The sequence below is a fragment of the Eretmochelys imbricata genome, chromosome 2 (assembly GCF_965152235.1).
Source record: "Eretmochelys imbricata isolate rEreImb1 chromosome 2, rEreImb1.hap1, whole genome shotgun sequence".
Taxonomy (NCBI): domain Eukaryota; kingdom Metazoa; phylum Chordata; order Testudines; family Cheloniidae; genus Eretmochelys; species Eretmochelys imbricata.
Genome location: NC_135573.1, coordinates 209354977 through 209373401, shown reverse-complemented (window position 1 = coordinate 209373401; position 18425 = coordinate 209354977). Strand labels below are relative to the sequence as shown.

The 18425-nt window shown below is 40.9% G+C and overlaps 1 protein-coding gene across 4 annotated transcripts in view; it reads left to right on the top strand.

Moving 5' to 3' along the window:
* KLHL7 (kelch like family member 7) overlaps positions 1-17450 on the top strand; it is a 42967-nt gene extending 25517 nt beyond the window's left edge. For 3 of the 4 annotated variants that reach the window (XM_077811384.1, XM_077811383.1, XM_077811382.1), the window contains exons 8-11: positions 9848-10088; positions 13314-13515; positions 13811-13908; positions 16937-17450. In XM_077811384.1, coding sequence (XP_077667510.1) covers positions 9848-10088; positions 13314-13515; positions 13811-13908; positions 16937-17220 — 825 coding nt within the window. In that variant the 3' untranslated portion in view covers positions 17221-17450. Of the gene's footprint in view, positions 1-9847; positions 10089-13313; positions 13516-13810; positions 13909-14013; positions 15371-16936 lie in introns of those variants that run through there. The other variant, XM_077811385.1, reaches the window with a different exon arrangement.
* The last annotated feature ends 975 nt before the right edge of the window (positions 17451-18425 follow it).

Below are 18425 nucleotides of genomic sequence, written 5' to 3'. Positions count from 1 at the left end.
GCGAGAAAAGGCTCTTAGCCTCTACGCGCTGTTCAGACCTCCCGCCGAAGAGGGACAGCCTTCTGATGAAAAGGAATTTAAAGCCAGCCAAGGTTGGCTTAACAGTTTTAGGAACTGCTTCAACCTCAAAAATGTGCAGACTACTGGTGAAGCTGTATCTGCCAATGAAGAGGCAGCAAAAGCCTACCCTGAACAATTAAAGAAAATCATAGAAGAAAAGGGCTATCTTCCAGAACAAGTTTTTAATGCTGACGAGACTGGGCTCTTCTGGTAAAAAATGCCCAACCGCACTTACATTTCAAAATCAGAAAGACAAGCCCCTGGCTTCAAAGCAGCTAAAGACAGTCTGACTGAGTTATTTTGTGGCAATGCGGCTGGGCATTTAATAAAGTCGGGCTTTCTCTGCTGCAAATCCCCGTGACCTAAAAGGCAAGAACAAAAATCTCCTGCCTGTGTTCTGGGAATCAAATAAAAAGGCTCGGGTGACGGCAGCATTATTTCTGGATTGGTTCCACAAGTGTTTCATTCTGGAGGTCAGGCAGTACCTCGAAGAGAAAGGACTTGACTTTAAAGTGTTGCTGGTCATAGACAATGCTCCTGGCCACCCTGCGGCACTCCAATTTGCACATAATGACGTTGAAGTCTTCTTTCTCCTCCCCAATACACCTCCATCCTCCAACCTCTCGACCAAGGCGTGATTCACTGTTTCAAGGCCACATACATGAGGCTTACGTTCTCATGGATACGTAGCACTATGGATGCTGATCCTAATCTTAATGTGATGGAGTGTTTGGGAGTCCTTCAACATTGCCGATTACATCACTTATATTAAACAGGCAATGGATGCAATCAAGCCTGAAACGGTCAATGCATGTTGGCGAAACCTATGGAAAGAATGTGTGAATGATTTTAAGGGTTTACCAACCATTGACAAAGAAGTGAAACACATTGTTCATGTAGCCAGGCAAGTGGGTGGTGATGGCTTCATCGACATCCTTGAGGAAGAAATTGAAGAATTAATTGAGACCCATAGAGAAACATTGACTGATGAAGAGTTAGAGGAACTGATAAAATAGTCTACAGAAGACGAAGATGACGATGAACAGGAAGAACCAGCAAACTGGAATCTTCATAAATTTGCTGAAGTGTTCCAAGCAGCGAAACACTTGAATGATTTAATTTCTGAATACGATCCCTCTGTGGAACGAAGCCTCAAAATCACATGTAGTATTACATTACGATTTGAGACCGTATCAAGAAATGTTTGAACAGCTCAAGAGACAACAGCGACAGTTGCCGATCACCATGTTTTTCAAGGAAAAACAACCAGCAGCAGATGAGCCTACGAAATCAACTTCTCGAGCTGAACCAGAGCCAACCACTTCGTCTACGACTCGCTTTCCGTCACCCATGCTCTCCGTCACCTCCGTCTCCTGGATCGACGTCAAACCCTGATGACCCCCGTAATTAAAAATACAGTACTGTAAAATTATATTTTGCATATGTACTCTTTATTATATACTGTATACATTATACATTTATACATTACTGTACGGGGTTGTATACGCAAAACCATGTGCAGTATACTGTACTTTATAGGCGATTTAAGGGATTTTCAAGGGTAATTTTGACTATATGCAATTTTTGCCTTACATGCTGACTTTAGAACCTAACCTCCACGTAAGATGCGACTCTACTGTATTAAGGTATATTTTGTTTGAATGGACCAAGCCTACCAAGCAATCCAGGTTGCTCTGTGTGACTGCTCTGTGCTCATCATTTACCATTCCACCATTCTAAGTATCATTAGAAAATGTTATCAGCGATGATTTTATATTTACTTCCAGATCATTGATGAAAATAATAGCATGAGGCCTAGTACTGATCCCTTTGGAATCCCACTAGAAACGTCCCCATTCAGTGATGATTCTTCCTTGACTAATTTTTGAGAACTGTCAATTAGCCAGTTCTTAATCCATTTAATGTGTGCTTTATTGATTTTTATTTATTTATTTTGGTATAATGCTAATTTTTTTTATTTCAGTTACTAATAAATCCCAAACTGCAGGAAGGGAGTAAATTTGGATGGTATGCAGTGTATATATACTCTGGTAATCTCAGCTGCTTACAGAAAGATTATGTATGCTCTCCACTGTCACCTCAACACACACAAGAATCCTAACACACACTGATATCATCTATTTTAAAAATTTATTGGGGTGATGTGTTTTTATAAAAATACCACATAGCAATATACCATATCAGACTTATTGCTGTAAAATTGGCATATCAAATATATGTTACAGTTTCAAATGGCTGTATGCTGTGTGTGTTTTTGGTAGACTGTGAAGGGCCATTTGAGGCCACAGAATCTATGATTCAGAATGTAGGAGTCCCTGGGTAAAATCTTGGGTTCCATTTGAAGCGAATGGCAAAATTCTCATTGACTTCACTGGGATTAGGCTTTCATTCCATGTCTCTTCCTTTTTGTGCACAGATGTCTCCCTTGAAATCCAGGAAAATTTAACCAGACTTGCTCTTTCCTATACCTGCATCTGTCACTTGGCTCTAAGAGCACTTAAATTCTCTGTCTCCAATGATGTACTGCTATTAGGAACTGTGGACTCCTAAATAATTACACTTTACCCCTTCGATCACTTGATTCACATACTAAAAAAATATATATATGAACGCTGTCTTTGTAGGAAACAAGAGTGGAGATTTATATGGTAGGATATCATTTCCATTAAAATGATGAATTCCCAGCAAGGAGTTGTTCGGAAAGGTGCAATGCACATTTGAGACCATACCTATTTTCTTTGATCAGTCTATTCATCCTCTTCAAACAGTTACTTTTTTCTGACATTTTAACAAGGCTGTGATGTATGCAATGTGCTTTGACTCTCTCTGTTAGATCAAATTGTTTCTCTTAATCTCAGATCACATAGGTAAAATATGAAATTATTTTAAGGCAGAATGGAAACTGGCTCTGAGTACTACAGGTTCAGTCATTAATTGGTAGTTCTGTTACCTTGGCTTATCCAGTCTCTTTGCCAACATTAATAATAAAAAGGCTAAATTCCATAATAAGTACTTCCTGTTAATTGAGGTAAAAGGGGGGAAGACCCATTAATAACTGTATAAACTAGTACAGAATCCCTAGATATTTTTTTTTGAAGGTTTAATCTTGTAAAAGCCCCTGATATATGTTCTGTGTGTGCTGCAAGGCAATAACTTGCAACTTGAAGAAAGCTTGTGTTTGCTGTCAGGTGATCTTCAACCGAAACCTAAATGAGATATTACAAGTAAAATCATAGAATCATAGAATATCAGGGTTGGAAGGGACCCCTGAAGGTCATCTAGTCCAACCCCCTGCTCGAAGCAGGACCAATTCCCAGTTAAATCATCCCAGCCAGGGCTTTGTCAAGCCTGACCTTAAAAACCTCTAAGGAAGGAGATTCTACCACCTCCCTAGGTAACGCATTCCAGTGTTTCACCACCCTCTTAGTGAAAAAGTTTTTCCTGATATCCAATCTAAACCTCCCCCACTGCAACTTGAGACCATTACTCCTCGTTCTGTCATCTGCTACCATTGAGAACAGTCTAGAGCCATCCTCTTTGGAACCCCCTTTCAGGTAGTTGAAAGCAGCTATCAAATCCCCCCTCATTCTTCTCTTCTGCAGGCTAAACAATCCCAGCTCCCTCAGCCTCTCCTCATAAGTCATGTGTTCTAGACCCCTAATCATTTTTGTTGCCCTTCTCTGGACTCTCTCCAATTTATCCACATCCTTCTTGTAGTGTGGGGCCCAAAACTGGACACAGTACTCCAGATGAGGCCTCACCAATGTCGAATAGAGGGGAACGATCACGTCCCTCGATCTGCTCGCTATGCCCCTACTTATACATCCCAAAATGCCATTGGCCTTCTTGGCAACAAGGGCACACTGCTGACTCATATCCAGCTTCTCGTCCACTGTCACCCCTAGGTCCTTTTCCGGTTTGAGTCAGACCACATGGAGCCTTTTGAATTTTCCAATGTTCTGCAACAATTACTCTGACCCATCACAAGGTCAGAATTATTTGACTGTGGATGGAGCTTTGTGTAGCCCTGCTTGGTCAGAAGAACTCCTCCTGAGTTATATGGCCTTGAAGGTGTCACATTAAAGAGGAGTGACAAGTGGGTAATTGGAGATCTGAGAATTAAAGACTGGGTAAAAGCATTCTGTGAACACTGGCTGCTGCTCATACACTTGTGCTGCTAACTAGCCATATATTAGATGTTCCATTTGGTATATGTTGAGTAGTTCTGTATTTACTCAACACCAACAATACCGAAAGAGCTTTTAATAAGTCTCTCAAGCAGCACTGTAATTAATCTTTTATTAAATTAGTATTGCGGTATCGCCTAGAAGCCACCAAGTAAGGATCAAGGCCCCAGTATGCTTGACATGGTACATGCACACGGACAAAGCGTTTGCAATCTAAGGCTCTAATCCTGCAAAGATTGGCGCACATGCTTAATTTTACGTATTGCCAGTGATCTCATGGAAATCAGTATGACTGCTCTCAGTGCAAAAAGTTAAGCACATATGTAAATCTTTACAGGGCCTTAGTAAAGAATGAAACTCAGTTATATGCAGCCTGCTGCACACAGGTTTGATAGAGAGGTAGTCCTTCATATTTAACTTTAATGTAGAGAGTTTCTTCCTATTGAAGAAACACTGCTAAAGGTTGTTTCTATTCCAGTAATTTGGAAGGGGAAGCTATTTGGTGGGAAGGAGCATTGTCTTCAAAGAGGGTGATTAAGCATCTTCCTCAACCTGTCATCAATATTTAAAAACAAACAAAACCCCACCACGACTTAGGAAGGAATTTCAGATGACAAATCACAAAGGAATTAAGTTCTGTGTAGGAACCAACACTGTTGTTAATGCCCTCATTCAGCAAAGCTGGTACTTAAGTGCTTTGCGGGACTGGGGCCTTAGAACGTTATCATTAAATAAACCCACAGGGATCCCAGTTAGTGTCTTCTACAGGTTATAGAAGGATCATTGAGTCCCATGTTGCTATCCTTTTATTTTGGGATTTAGCTGGTGTTTAACCTTGGAAAGTCCTGCCTTTCCATATGTCTGAGTCATCCCTTGCTGTGATTATATAATACTTCTCCAAACTAGATTGTTGAGTAGCCTTCTTGGAGTAATACTAAAAAAATGTAATAGAGTAACAACATGGTGGTTGCATGACATCTGCTATTGTAGGAGATAAAATATCATTTAAATCCCACAAAAGTGAAGAAACTTGAGTGTTAAAGGGACACAATCAACTTGCAAAAATTGCACTTCTCCGTAAAATATTTTCTCTACTAGTGTTACAAATAAGTGTAAAAGGTGCAAAAGATTTCTTTCAGGTTCTTTATTTAGTACACAAAGTGCTATCAAATGCAGAATTTCTCCTGTACAAACTTCTAGTCAGTTTTCCTGTTTTTTCCTTTTTCATAAAATGGGGAAGAGGAAAACCATTTAAAATAAAATTAAAAAAAAAAAGTGATTGCACACATTGGCACAGAAATTAGGAGGAGTGGTTGGAAGCTATTTCTACCTTTTGTCAACATGCTATTTAGTCAATTAAGTGTCCTTTTTAAAGTTAAATTCTGCTTTCCTAGATGCACCATGGCTAAGGGCTCCTGTGATGCATGCCCTTCCCTCACTAAGAGGGGGAAAGAGTGGTGCATCATTAGGATGACCGGACAGTCCCATATTTGATCCGTCCTGCAGGTGTCCCAACTCTTCCTTAAAAATGGGTAAATCGTCCCGTATTTTCTGTCTCGCCCCTCCCCATCAGTACTAGCTGGATCCCTGCTTGCCAGCCCACCAGCGGGGTGAGGGGAAGGGGTCTAGTGGCCAACGATGGGGGAGGGTGTGCAAGTTTGGCAGCGGGGTGAAGATGCAGCACGCGGGGCCGGCCGCTCCCCCTGCTGGTCTGTCAGCACAGCCCCCGCTGTGTGCCGGCTCTTGGCCAGCAGGATCCTACCCTCCGTCCTGTTTCCAGGAGGCACTGGCTACGAGCTGCGATGGTTGGTGAGTGTGAGCAGGCGCCAGGTGGCATCCGGTTACATGTCGCCTCTGCTGCCTACGCATCGGCCCTTTATGTGCTTCCCCTCTCGCTGTCCTCTCCCTGCTTTACCCATAAGCGCCGACTTTGTGGGTGCTCCAGGGCTGGAGCACCCACGGGGAAAAATTGGTGGGTGCTGTACACCCACCGGCAGCTCCCCGTCCCAGCTCACCTCCGCTCTGCCTCCTCCCCTGAGCTTTTTCCCCTAGCTTTTTCCCCTAGCTCCCAGTGCTTTCCGCCGCGAAACATCTGTTTCGCTCGGCAAGCCTGGGAGGAAGTGGGGAGGAGGGGGAACGCAGCGCACTCAGGGGAGGAGGTGGGGCTGGGTTGAGGATTTGGGGAGGGGTCCAGAGGGGCAGAGTTGGGGCGGGGACTTTGGGGAAGGGGTTGGAAATGGGGCTGGGCAGGGGTGGGGGGGTGCCCGAGCACCCACAGGTGCCATGAGAAGTTGGCACCTATGGCTTTGCCCCATCATCCCCACCAAGCCCCGCTGCTCCTCCATATCCCCTCCAGCGGGGCACGTCCCATTCCCAGTGCTGTGTGGAGAACCAGCCCCTGGTCGGAGCTCTCAGCTCACCAACAGCTTGGCCTGCAGGCTCCTTCCTTCCCCCGCTGCCTGTGGCTGGGCCAGAGCCCCGGGAAAGCCCAGGCCCAAGACCCTAGGGCCCGGGGCGCTGGCCAGGAGCTGAGCCCTGCATGTGACAAAGTCCCACACAGCGCTGGCATGTTGAAGCCTCTCCTCATGCTGCAGGGGGTCAAACCCACTAGATCTCCTCTGCGGTTGAGGGAGAGAAGCTTTTTGCAATGAAATCAGGTAGAAAACAGGATGATCTTACACAAAGCAGCAAGAGAACTTGAGGTTTGAGTATTCCTTACTTAGGCTAGTGTTTTTCCAATGCTGTAGCATACCTTCTCTGGAAGCTGTTGGGAGGGTCAGCCTAAACAGCATCCTCATGTGACTTTACTGATTGTGACCCAGGGTGCCTGGGGCAGCCCTCACTGGGAGTGCCAACGTCAGGGCAGCCTGCAAAAGGGAGAGCAGATGCTTCCAAGACTGGTGGGTAACACTGAAGTTAAACTCCCCAACCAGTCACAGACTGTGCTTCCGATCCCCCACACTGGTTATCAAGAAGCAAAAAAAGAAATCCCACAACCCCTTTATTGCATTCCAGTTCTCTGGCTCCCAGTCAGCACCTAGATCCAGTACAGTGAGAAGTTATTTTAAAAAAACTCTGCTCACATATACAAAAATGTTCTTTTGACCCCAAAGGGTCAGCCACGTTACCAGGTCAGAACAGGTTTGGATCTTACCCTGCCAGCCAATCCTTTAGTGTCTAAACCTAAAGGTTTATTATAAAGAAAAAAGAACAAGAAGAGAGTTGTTAAATGGTAGAACAGTCACATACATACAAAGATTCAAAGTCCATGAGGTTCCTAGCAGTATTGGTGAGTTTGCTGGCTTGAAAGTCCCTCTGGAATACATCCACAGCTTGGATGGATCATTCAGTGCTTTGGTCAGAGCTTCAGTTTGTAGCCACGTTCCTCCAGAGGTAAGAAGCAGGATTGGAGACGATATAGCTGCCTTTTATAGTCTTTTGCCATGCGGCTTGTGCTTCCTTTGTTTCAAACACAAGCTGCCCAGTACGGCTTGGAAGCCTTTTCTGTCCATAGGCATGTCACTGTATGCCTTGCTGAGTCATAAGGTGTATCTGCCTTCTCTCAATGGGTCAGTTGTATAGCTGATGGTCTTTAATGGGCCATCAAGCAGGCTAGGCAGTACTGATGCCAAACTGTCTGGGAGTGTCACCCAGAAGCATAGTACAAGTTTTGTAATACAGACATATATATCCATAACCCATAATGCAAAGGTGATTCAAATACATAAATGAGATTATCATATTTGGCAAATTATATCATTTTTGCAGATATCTTACATGACATATCTGGCACAACTCATTGCAATTTTACAAAATTAATGTTTGTAATATCCATAGTGTCCCCCAAATTCCATACAGCATCATGCTGATAAACAGTAGTCCCACAGGTAACATAAAATAGAATGGCCTTCCACCACCCTTGGGAGGGCCCTTCTGCCCCACTCTTGTGGGGCATTGACAGATTTTTCTCCCCAGAGGCCTACCTCCGATCAAAGCTGCAAGGCTTCTCCCTGGAGCCTTTCTGAGCAGACTGGATCCTGATTCCTAATCTCCCTCCTGGCCATCTGCCTGGGTTTTGGCCCTTTCCAGGGCCTGCCAGAGGAGCCTCCTTTCCTGCCACCTTCTCCCTTCAGGGCCAGTCACAGCACAGAACTTTCCTCCTGCGGCTCTTCTCACCAGCTGAATACTCCCAGCCCTTTATTTCAGAGTTGTAGCCGTGTTAGTCTACATAGGCAAAAAAAAAACCAAGGAGTATTTGTGACACCTTGGAGACTATCTGATGCCCTCCCAGGTGGGTCTGAAACTGAATTCAGCCACCTGATCCACTTGGGGGAGAACTGATCCATCACAGGCAAGGCTAAGCCTGACTCCCCATAAGGGGCGAGCCAGCCTGTCACATAGGCTCAAGAAATTAGTGCTAGCCCATTGCTCATTATCACCAAAGTCTGCGTGCATCTTGTCAACCTTTGATGTGCGTGAAACTCCTAAGGCAGATTGCAAGATTTTTTGGGCTGCGGTCGTCAATATATTGATTTTACTTAGCTCTGTTATCTTTACATTGAGTCCAGATATTGGTAACATTTCTTTCTCCGTGTCTGACCAAAGTATCATTCATGCTACCTCCTTGAAATACATATACTTAAGGTTATCCTGAAGACCACCCAGCAACTTTAGCTAGTGCAGAACGCTGCCACCCTTCATCTGAATGGAGTAGGGTGATGCATGTGTAATCCCTATGCTCAAATCTTTTCACTGGCTCCCTGTGCACCACTGGGTGCAATTTAAGCTGTTGGTGAAAATCTTTTAAAGCTCTGAACGATCTGAGATGTAGCTGTTCAAAAGCTGCCTCTTGTGCTATATGCCATCACTGTGTGTGGTCAGCTCCTCGGTTGGATGTTTCTAGGACTTTCCAGCGAAGGTCCCCCGCTCATTACCACCATGTTTTGTGCTTGTGTCTTCTTGCAGTCTGTTAGAACTCAGATCCCTGACAGTGTGGCTGCTAACATTTCTGCCCACAGCATTATCAGTTTTTATTAGTGCTATCCACTGTGGATAGCTATGTATAACGTGTTGGTAAATATTGTAAACAAGCTCCTAGCTGTCATAGCAATTAGAGCTCTATGTGAGATACAAACTTTTAACACTCTCTTTTGTAAAATTGGGCATATTTTTATTCTGTAGTGTGTTTTCTCTGTATCAGATGTCTTCTTCCAGTCCCATAAAAGAAATACATAGACAAGATGTATAGTTTCTGACATGATGGTGGTAGGAGGTCAAATCTGTTTTTTGGGGTTTTTTTGTGCTTTTATTAAAGTCTCAATTCTCAGGAAGCTGTTTTGGGTGCACAAAAGGAATAAGAAAATAGAAATTGGTACTGCCATGGTTCATTGCAGCTAACTGCATGTGTGTCTAAGAGAATTTTTCAAAATGTATGTGCCTGAGAAGTGTTCTTCAATTCACAGTACTGGTGTTTTGTTTTGAAAAGGAAACTTAAAATTGATCATGTCTAAATCTCTGTGAAAATCTTTGTTTTGAAAACTCTCACTGCAGGTAGACATTACCTGTTCTTTATAATGCAGGATTACAGCTGGACAGACATCCGATGTCCCTTTGAAAAGCGCAGAGATGCAGCTTGTGTCTTCTGGGACAATGTAGTTTATATTTTGGGTGGCTCCCAACTCTTCCCTATAAAGCGAATGGACTGCTACAATGTGGTGAAGGATAGCTGGTATTCCAAACTGGGACCTCCAACGCCTCGAGATAGCCTTGCAGCCTGTGCTGCAGAGGGCAAAATTTATACATCTGGTGGTTCAGAAGTGGGTAAGACACAATCTTTTTTTAAAAAAAAAAAAATACATTAAATGCTTTTTAGTTGCATGACTTCCTTGTTTGAATAGAATCTATACATGTTGCTGTAATACTAGACTGTAAAGTTCTTCCGTTCAGTAATAGGGTCTCTCTTTTCCCAGATGCTGAGAGATTTTATCAATTTCTATTGCATTTTTAGATGATATTTTACTGAGTAAAAATTAACAGTCTATCTTTTATCTGTGTCAGAAAGAAATTACTGCAACTGTCTGGAGTAAATTACCTGCAAGCAAATACATTTTGGGGGTCAAATTCTGTTCTCTGTTTACTGGTGTAACTCCCAGTGAATTCCACTGACTTTTGGTTCAGTAATAGCAGAATGTAGCCCAAGATTTTTTTGTCACCGCGAATGCAGCACCAAGACATTGCATTTGGGTAGCTAGTGTGAATAAGATTTCTGTTAATAGTCTTACCATAATGGGCCTAATAAATATGAAGCCCAAATATCAGCCATCTTAATAATGCCATTTAATGTAACTATATAGTATTTTCAAATGCTGTCCGTTTTTATTGGAGGGAAAACCATACTTAACTGTTCATGGAAACAGATTTCCTATCCCCCAATTTTAGGGGATTATTTGTTGAAAAAAGTTGCTTCTTGCTGTTTTTTTTTCTTTCATTCTCTGTTAACTTCAGTTAACGAGGCAGAAGTTAATTTTCTCCTTCAAAAACAGATTTTTGACTGTGTAACAGTCAAAAAGATCCTGTAAACCACAGAGGAAGATAAAACTATTGCCTAGACAAGTGCCTTGGTTCTGATTTCAAAGTTTAGTATTAACTCAATGTATTTCAATTGGCTTATGCTTAATTTACCCTGATGTAAGTAAGGTCTGCATCAGGCCAATTGTTGCAATGTAATGTATGTAGAATCACACAGATTATTGCTGTGTAAGAACTAAAAGCTCTGCAGTCTGCCAAAATATCTAATACTGTGACAGTACCATTCATAGTAAGTCATTTTGAGTTCTGCTTTGCTACAGAATAAAGCAAGCAGAAGATAAACCACCATCATCATCAATGCTTAACACTGAAATATTATTCCCTTGATATTTAGATAGCATTTGATTTTAAAATACTTCCATCAGGTTTGACTTTGCAATTGATAAGGCAACAGTTCATAGCTGCCATCTAGTGTTGTACATATGAAATAACTGTTTTCCCTCTTTCAAATCATTTCCTCATCTCATGCTGTGATATTCAGACCCTAGCCTTCTCTGTCCAAAACAACAGTCCATGAAGGTAGTGTGACCGAAACTTTGACTGCATAGGTTTTTTTGCCCAGCATATCATGTGAAGTTAATACACCTGTAATAGGAAACTCTTCTAGGATTTCTGTGTTTTCAGTTAAATAAAATGTATAGTTCTCCTTTTCTCACTATAAACATTCAAGCTAATTTAGTTCTCCTCTTACTATTCTGTTAGAATTAATTTTGGCAGTGTATTTTGGAATCTTTGACAAACATTGGCCAATTGTCCAGAAGAATATTTTTATTCAAACTGTGACAAACTTTTACCATCCTGTTTAAGATCAGCGTGAATAAGTAACATTTTAACCTGTCTTATATCTAAAGATTTTTTTCCCTAATCTTCCTATAATACTTAGTTGTAAATTACAGAATTTTCAATAAACTCAACAAGCCAGTACCTTATTGTGTGTTGTGGGTTTGGCTATGATAAGAGTCTGAAAAACATGGGACCAATTTAATCCAGATTGAGCATTTCACTGGCTGATTTCTATTTATTCACTGTAGACTACTTTGGCTAATATGGCCTCTTTCCCCCTTATTGCTTTGGTGGGAGTGCATTTTAGTTTTAACTTGAAAATTTGTGTTAGCTATTACAAGTGATGGAACTCTGTACTTTATTTAGACAGAGAGAGAGATTCATTTATATTGCATTGATAATGTATTCAGAACTGAAGTTGTATTTCAGATTTTTTTAAATAAAGTTCTGTGGCCATTCCCTGTTAATGCTAACTTGCACAATTCCCATTAGTGTTAATGAGTGTGTATATTTATATAAAGGAAGAATATGCTCCATTCCATGTGTAGTTTAGCTTTATGATTGTTATTATCCCATGTTGTCCCTGCTAAACGGAACTAAGGTGTGACACAGCCTGTTTCATAATTAGTTAATGTGCAGTTTGGCTAGTCTGATATGTACAATATACATATATGTTTCATAGACGTCTATGCAGACCTGATGGCCTAGTGAAAATGTAATGCTCTGCCACATGGGTTCCTAGGGTTTGAATCCCTACCTCCCAAGTCAGGAAAGAGTTTGGAGTTCTGCAGAAGTAGCAGGCTCAGTCCTGCTAGAGTGGTAGAGTGGAAGGGGAAATACCTTGCCTTCAGTTGAGTGATGGTATCTGATGGAATGAAGAGTTAAAATGACTGAGTAGCTAGAGGAAACCATATCCAACCTTCTTCAATTGGGCCGTGATTCAGATAAGCACTTAAGCTGGTGCTAAAGTATCATTGAATTACTGTTGCAATCAATAGGACGCTTTCTATTGACTTCAGAAGGAACTGGATTGGCCCTTTCAAGGGAAGGGCACTGATACATGACCTTTAGAAAGTGAGAGGCACATGCCATCTTGCCATGCCCAGAAAAGAAGTAAAACATCAAATTGTAGCTTTGTAGTTAAGTGGCTACTAATCACATGGAAGTAAGCTATAACTTAATATAGCCACATCATTCCAAAAAGAATACATTGTGACCAAATGTTATGGAGTGAATTAATCAAGCTGTGTATTGTCATGTGAATCATGTTGTTTTGTATGAATCTGTGCAAAGACAATTTACAAGTCTTTATCAGTTTTGACTGTGGCATTTAAGAGTTCAGCCCATTTTAAATAATGAAGCTGACATCAGATAAACTATCATTTTATCAATTACGTGTAAATGTAGTTTCTCATGTCTCTGTTCATTTCTTCTTTTAATCCACCTCCCTGAGCTATCCAAATGACTTTCATTAAATTTTAAAGTACAGATATCAAAACTTATCCCAGGTTTAAGGCCAGCTAGTTTTGGGGGGGATTTTTAGGGAGGCGAGGTAGAGAGGAGTGGGATAGAAAACAGCTTTCCCCTTTTACTAGTGATTGAAGTATTGACTCAGTATTGTTCGGTTTTTCTTTTCAAATGCGACCGCTCAAGTATTACTTTGTTTTCTTGAAGGAAATTCTGCTCTGTATTTATTTGAATGCTATGATACAAGAACAGAAAGCTGGCACACAAAGCCCAGCATGCTGACTCAGCGTTGCAGTCATGGGATGGTGGAGGCAAATGGCCTGATTTACGTATGTGGAGGAAGTTTGGGAAACAATGTTTCTGGAAGGGTCCTGAATTCCTGTGAAGTTTATGATCCAGCAACAGAAACGTATGTACCAGTGCTAATGCCCTTTGTCACTAGCAGCTCTTGTGGACTTGCTCGCTTTTTAAATAGCTAAACTATAGACAACTAGGAAGAATTGTGCAGTTACTGAAGAAGGGACAGGAATAGTGAATAGGAACACGGGATATTTGACTGACTGGCTGCAAACTGGAGGTCTGTGCTTTAGGCAGCTTTCCTCCTCCATATCTTGCCTTTCCCCAATCCCAGAAGATGGGAAAGAAATGTAAATAAATGACCAAGAACTAGGTGAGTAACTCTTCATTTTTTTTATTTTTTTCAGGTGGACTGAGCTGTGTCCAATGATAGAAGCCAGGAAGAATCATGGGCTGGTGTTTGTAAAAGACAAAATATTTGCTGTGGGTGGACAAAATGGCTTAGGTATTCAGTTTTTTTAACTCTTGGATTTATCCATAAAATATTGTTTCTGACCATATTCTTTACACGTACAAGTTATTAATGATTAATAATCATGTTTTATTACAGTAGTACCTAAAGATCAACCAGGAATAGGGCCCCATTGTGATAGACACTGAGTGAGCAAACAGAGTAACAGATACTCCTTGTTCTGAAGATCTTACAAACTAAATAGACAAGACGGACACAGGGTGGGAGAAAAGGTAAAACACACTAGCAGAGTGAACAATGTGATAGTGGCAAACAGCATATAAGTTCCACAATTTTTGGTGGGGGCGGTGGATTTACTTAAGAAGGGGATCAACTGGAGGGATCAGGATGGGGTAGAAGAGGATTAGAGGGGCAGGTGTGGAGTGAAACTAAGATAAAGAGACTATGAGGGAGGAGGAAGGTTGAAGCAAACAGCTAATCAGTATTGGACAGAGAAAGTTCATTGCAGTCATGTTCACGTAACTGAAGGACTCTTATGAGCAGACGAATAAAACACTGGTTTCTAGTCTTCCAGCTAAACTAGTGGATGAGTTATCTTGATAACATGAATATTAAAATTGGAATTATGCTGCTTTGTAACTTGGAAGACCATTTGTTAGTTTTTGTTCATACATCAAATCACTACAATTATTGATAAAGCTACTTCTACTATTTTTGGAATGTATTGCTTGGCAGCATGGCAGTCATGCAAAATAAGAATAGAAGCGATCTCATATTCACTTTTTTGTATACTCACACTGTAAAATCCGATCTAGGTCAGAAATTAGAATACAGTCAACCTATCGTTTAGAACTTTGCCTTATGCTTAGTAGAAATCTGGTACCATGCAGTCACATAAAGATATTATTAAAAGGCTGAAATTAGAATTTAGTCAGGACACAAGGGTAAGCACCCCTCTGATGTGAAAAGAGCTCTGGGATCTGAACAACCTCAGGTTATTAAGGGCCCTCATTATTGCATCATATGCAAAAGATGGCAGCTTCTTCAACAAACCCTCTTCCCTTGTTTTCAATTCCCTTCCTTTACTGCGTCATTAAGAATAATTAACCTACCTATTTGTTTTGTTCAGCACTCTGTTCCCCCCTCCCTCCTGTGCGGTTTCTCTGGATATGCAAGACATACGCTTGCTCAGTTTAAGAGCGCTGACAGGATCACAGCTGAGGGAGGTTTCCCTTGCAGCTAGGTTGGAAGAATTGCTAAATCTCTAGTTGCTTAACTTGAACACTGGCAGTGTCAGAAACTGCATTTTATATTGATCTCCATTTCTTCACTTTTGGGGTGACAGCAAACACATACTCTCCTCCCTCCATTGTTGCCTCCCTTCCTGCCTCCGTGTATCCTAGATACTTCCCAAACTTTCCTACTTGAAATTGGATCTGGGGGAACCGCCAGTAGTAAGTACTTTGTGGAAGCTTGTTCCCACTGTTAAATGAAACTATTCTAGAACAGGTTAACTGGATTAACTTGTCATTTGACAAGAGGGTAACTTCATTACTTTTCATTACATATTTTTGAGAAGTGGCAACAGTGTGCTTAGCTCTATGAGAGAGAGAAAGATACAGTCACTCCCCTGAGGATTTTACAGTCTAAAGGATTATTACAAATCAATAATTAAAAAGGGTGAAACTACCTGTTTTGATTGCCCTGGATACATAACATAGGATTTGCTGGGCAGTCTTGGGCAAGTCTCTTATCCTCTGTCTCCCCACCTGTAAAACAGAAAATAAGAATATTTATCTACTTCACAGAAGTGTTGAAAGTTAATTAGGTAATGTTTCTAAAGTGCTTTGAAGATGAAAACTACTCAAATGCTAAATTTATTATTACTTATTCATGCTAACAACAGGAATATTTTGTTTCAGATTAATGTTAATTAAATGGCAAATTATAAACTATCCCAAAATATTTACTAATGGTATTCCAACATAATGAGTAGTTTCCAGTGCAAAGTAGTATATGTAGGTGCATCTTACATGCACGCAATAAGACAATCAGAGTTAGAAACTCCACTCTCTGAGCCTACTAGTTGAACACCCAATTTGAAAACATACACCACTTACCCAGTAGGCCAAAATACTATTTTGCAGTTAACTTTTTTAGTGAAAATTGGCCTGATTGACTAATTACTTCCTTTCAGTGCAGTCACTGTGGTATAATAACAGTGCCATTATCATGGATTCCGTATCTTTTCTGGTCATAAAGTGTTCTTAAAAAGAAAAGGAGGACTTGTGGCACCTTAGAGACTAACCAATTTATTTGAGCATAAGCTTTCATGAGCTACAGCTCACTTCATCCGATGAAGCTCACAAAAGCTTATGCTCAAATAAATTGGTTAGTCTTTAAGGTGCCACAAGTACTCCTTTTCTTTTTGCGAATACAGACTATCACGGTTGCTACTCTGAAACCTGTCAAAGTGTTCTTAAAATCCCATGTATCTAAATAGTTAGAATTTGGGACTGGGAATCAATACTCCTCTCTGCCTTGGGGGTGATAGTGTTGAGAGGTACTGTTTGTAAAGTGCTTTTTAAGATTTCTGGATGAGATGCTATAAATTCAAATTTTTTGTGATCTTGTAACTACTTTTCAGCACTTCCCCTGTCCCCTTCCCTCTTTTGAAAGAAAAAGAAACTAATCCCAATTAAAGAATATGTTGCCTTCTAAGAAACGGGGGGAAAGGGGTTGATTTTTAATTAAAAAAAAAAAAAATAGGATGTCAAGCTTCAGCCCAGAGTGCAAGCTTTAATGAAGAATTATTAAATAGCAATTTATAACTGGAAATGATACACGACTGGAACTCCAGCAGCACAAACATTACCCACATGTGGGGTTATGCCCACACTACACAAATATGTGTGTTCTATAAATACTCCCACAGGGAGAAGATGTATGATAGATTAAAGAGCCCTCTACTACTATTGGTCAAAGGCATTTTCTGTGAGATTTTTATGTAACGATGGCAGTGTTCATATTGCTGTTAATTGTTACTTTGATTCATTTCAAGGTGGCCTAGACAACGTGGAATATTATGATATTAAGATGAATGAATGGAAGATGGTGTCACCAATGCCGTGGAAGGGTGTAACAGTGAAGTGTGCTGCTGTGGGCTCTATAGTCTACGTCCTGGCTGGGTTTCAGGGTGTGGGCCGATTAGGGCACATCCTTGAGTATAATACTGAAACAGACAAGTGGGTAGCCAACTCCAAAGTCCGTGCTTTCCCAGTGACGAGTTGTTTAATCTGTGTTGTTGATACTTGTGGAGCAAATGAAGAGACGTTAGAGACATGAAGGCCTCAAGGAGAGGTCAGGACATTTTTCAGAGACTTGGAAAAGATGGCCATTGGTGCTTTGCTTCTATGTTTTATTGATTCTTGTTAAACTGAATAATCTGAAAAACTGAGATGCAATCCTCATATTTGTATATACAGTATGTGACCAGTTTAATTTTTACAGTTTGTTTTAAAAGATGGGATGTATTTCAAGATTCCACTAACATAGTTGAGAACACATGACCAGTTCTCTTGAAAATATTTTTTGTGTGGCTCTGCCAAAAAACAAACAACCTCCACCCTCGCCCCACCCAGTTACTTAGAAAATGTTAGTGCATTTGATGTAGTTTAGCCTAAATCTTATCTTTACTTGACTCAAGATAGTTAAGTGAAAAGCAGACTGTGAAGAGTTACAAAGGGATGTTACAAAGAGTTACAAAGCTCTTAAAACTGGATGACTGGACAACAAAACGGTAGATGAAATTCAGTGTTGATAAATGCAAAGTAATGCGTATTGGAAAACATAATCCCAACTATACATATAAAATGATGGGATCTAAATGAGCTGCTACCACTCAAGAAAGAGCTCTTGGAGTCGTTATGGATAGTTTTCTGAAAACATCCACTCAATGTGCAATGGCTGTCAAAAAAGCTAACACAATGTTGGGAATCATTAAGACGGGGATAGATGATAAGACGGAAAATATATTACCTCTATATAAAGCAATGGATCGCCCATATCTTGGATACTACGTGCAGATGTGGTCACCCCAGATATATTGGAATTGGAAAAGGTTCAGAAAAGGCAACAAAAATGATTAGGGGTATGGAACAGCTTCTGTATGAGAAGAGATTAATAAAACTGGAACTTTTCAGTTTGAAAAAGAGACGACTAAGGGGAATATGATAGAAGTCTATAAAATCATGACCGGTGTGGAGAAAGTAAAGATGGAAGTGTTATTTACTCCTCATAACACAAGAACTAGGGGTCACCAAATGAAATTAATAGGCAGCAGGTTTAAAACAAACAAAATGAAGTATTTTTTCACACAGTGCACAGTCAACCTGTGGAACTCTTGGCCAGAGGATGTTGTAAGGCCAAGATTATAACAGGGTTCAAAAAAGAAATTCATGGAGGATAGGTAAGGCTGTGTGTCTGTCACAGAGGTCATGGAAATGATGAATTCCGTGACTTCAGGGTCCGATGCGGCTGGCTCCAGGGCT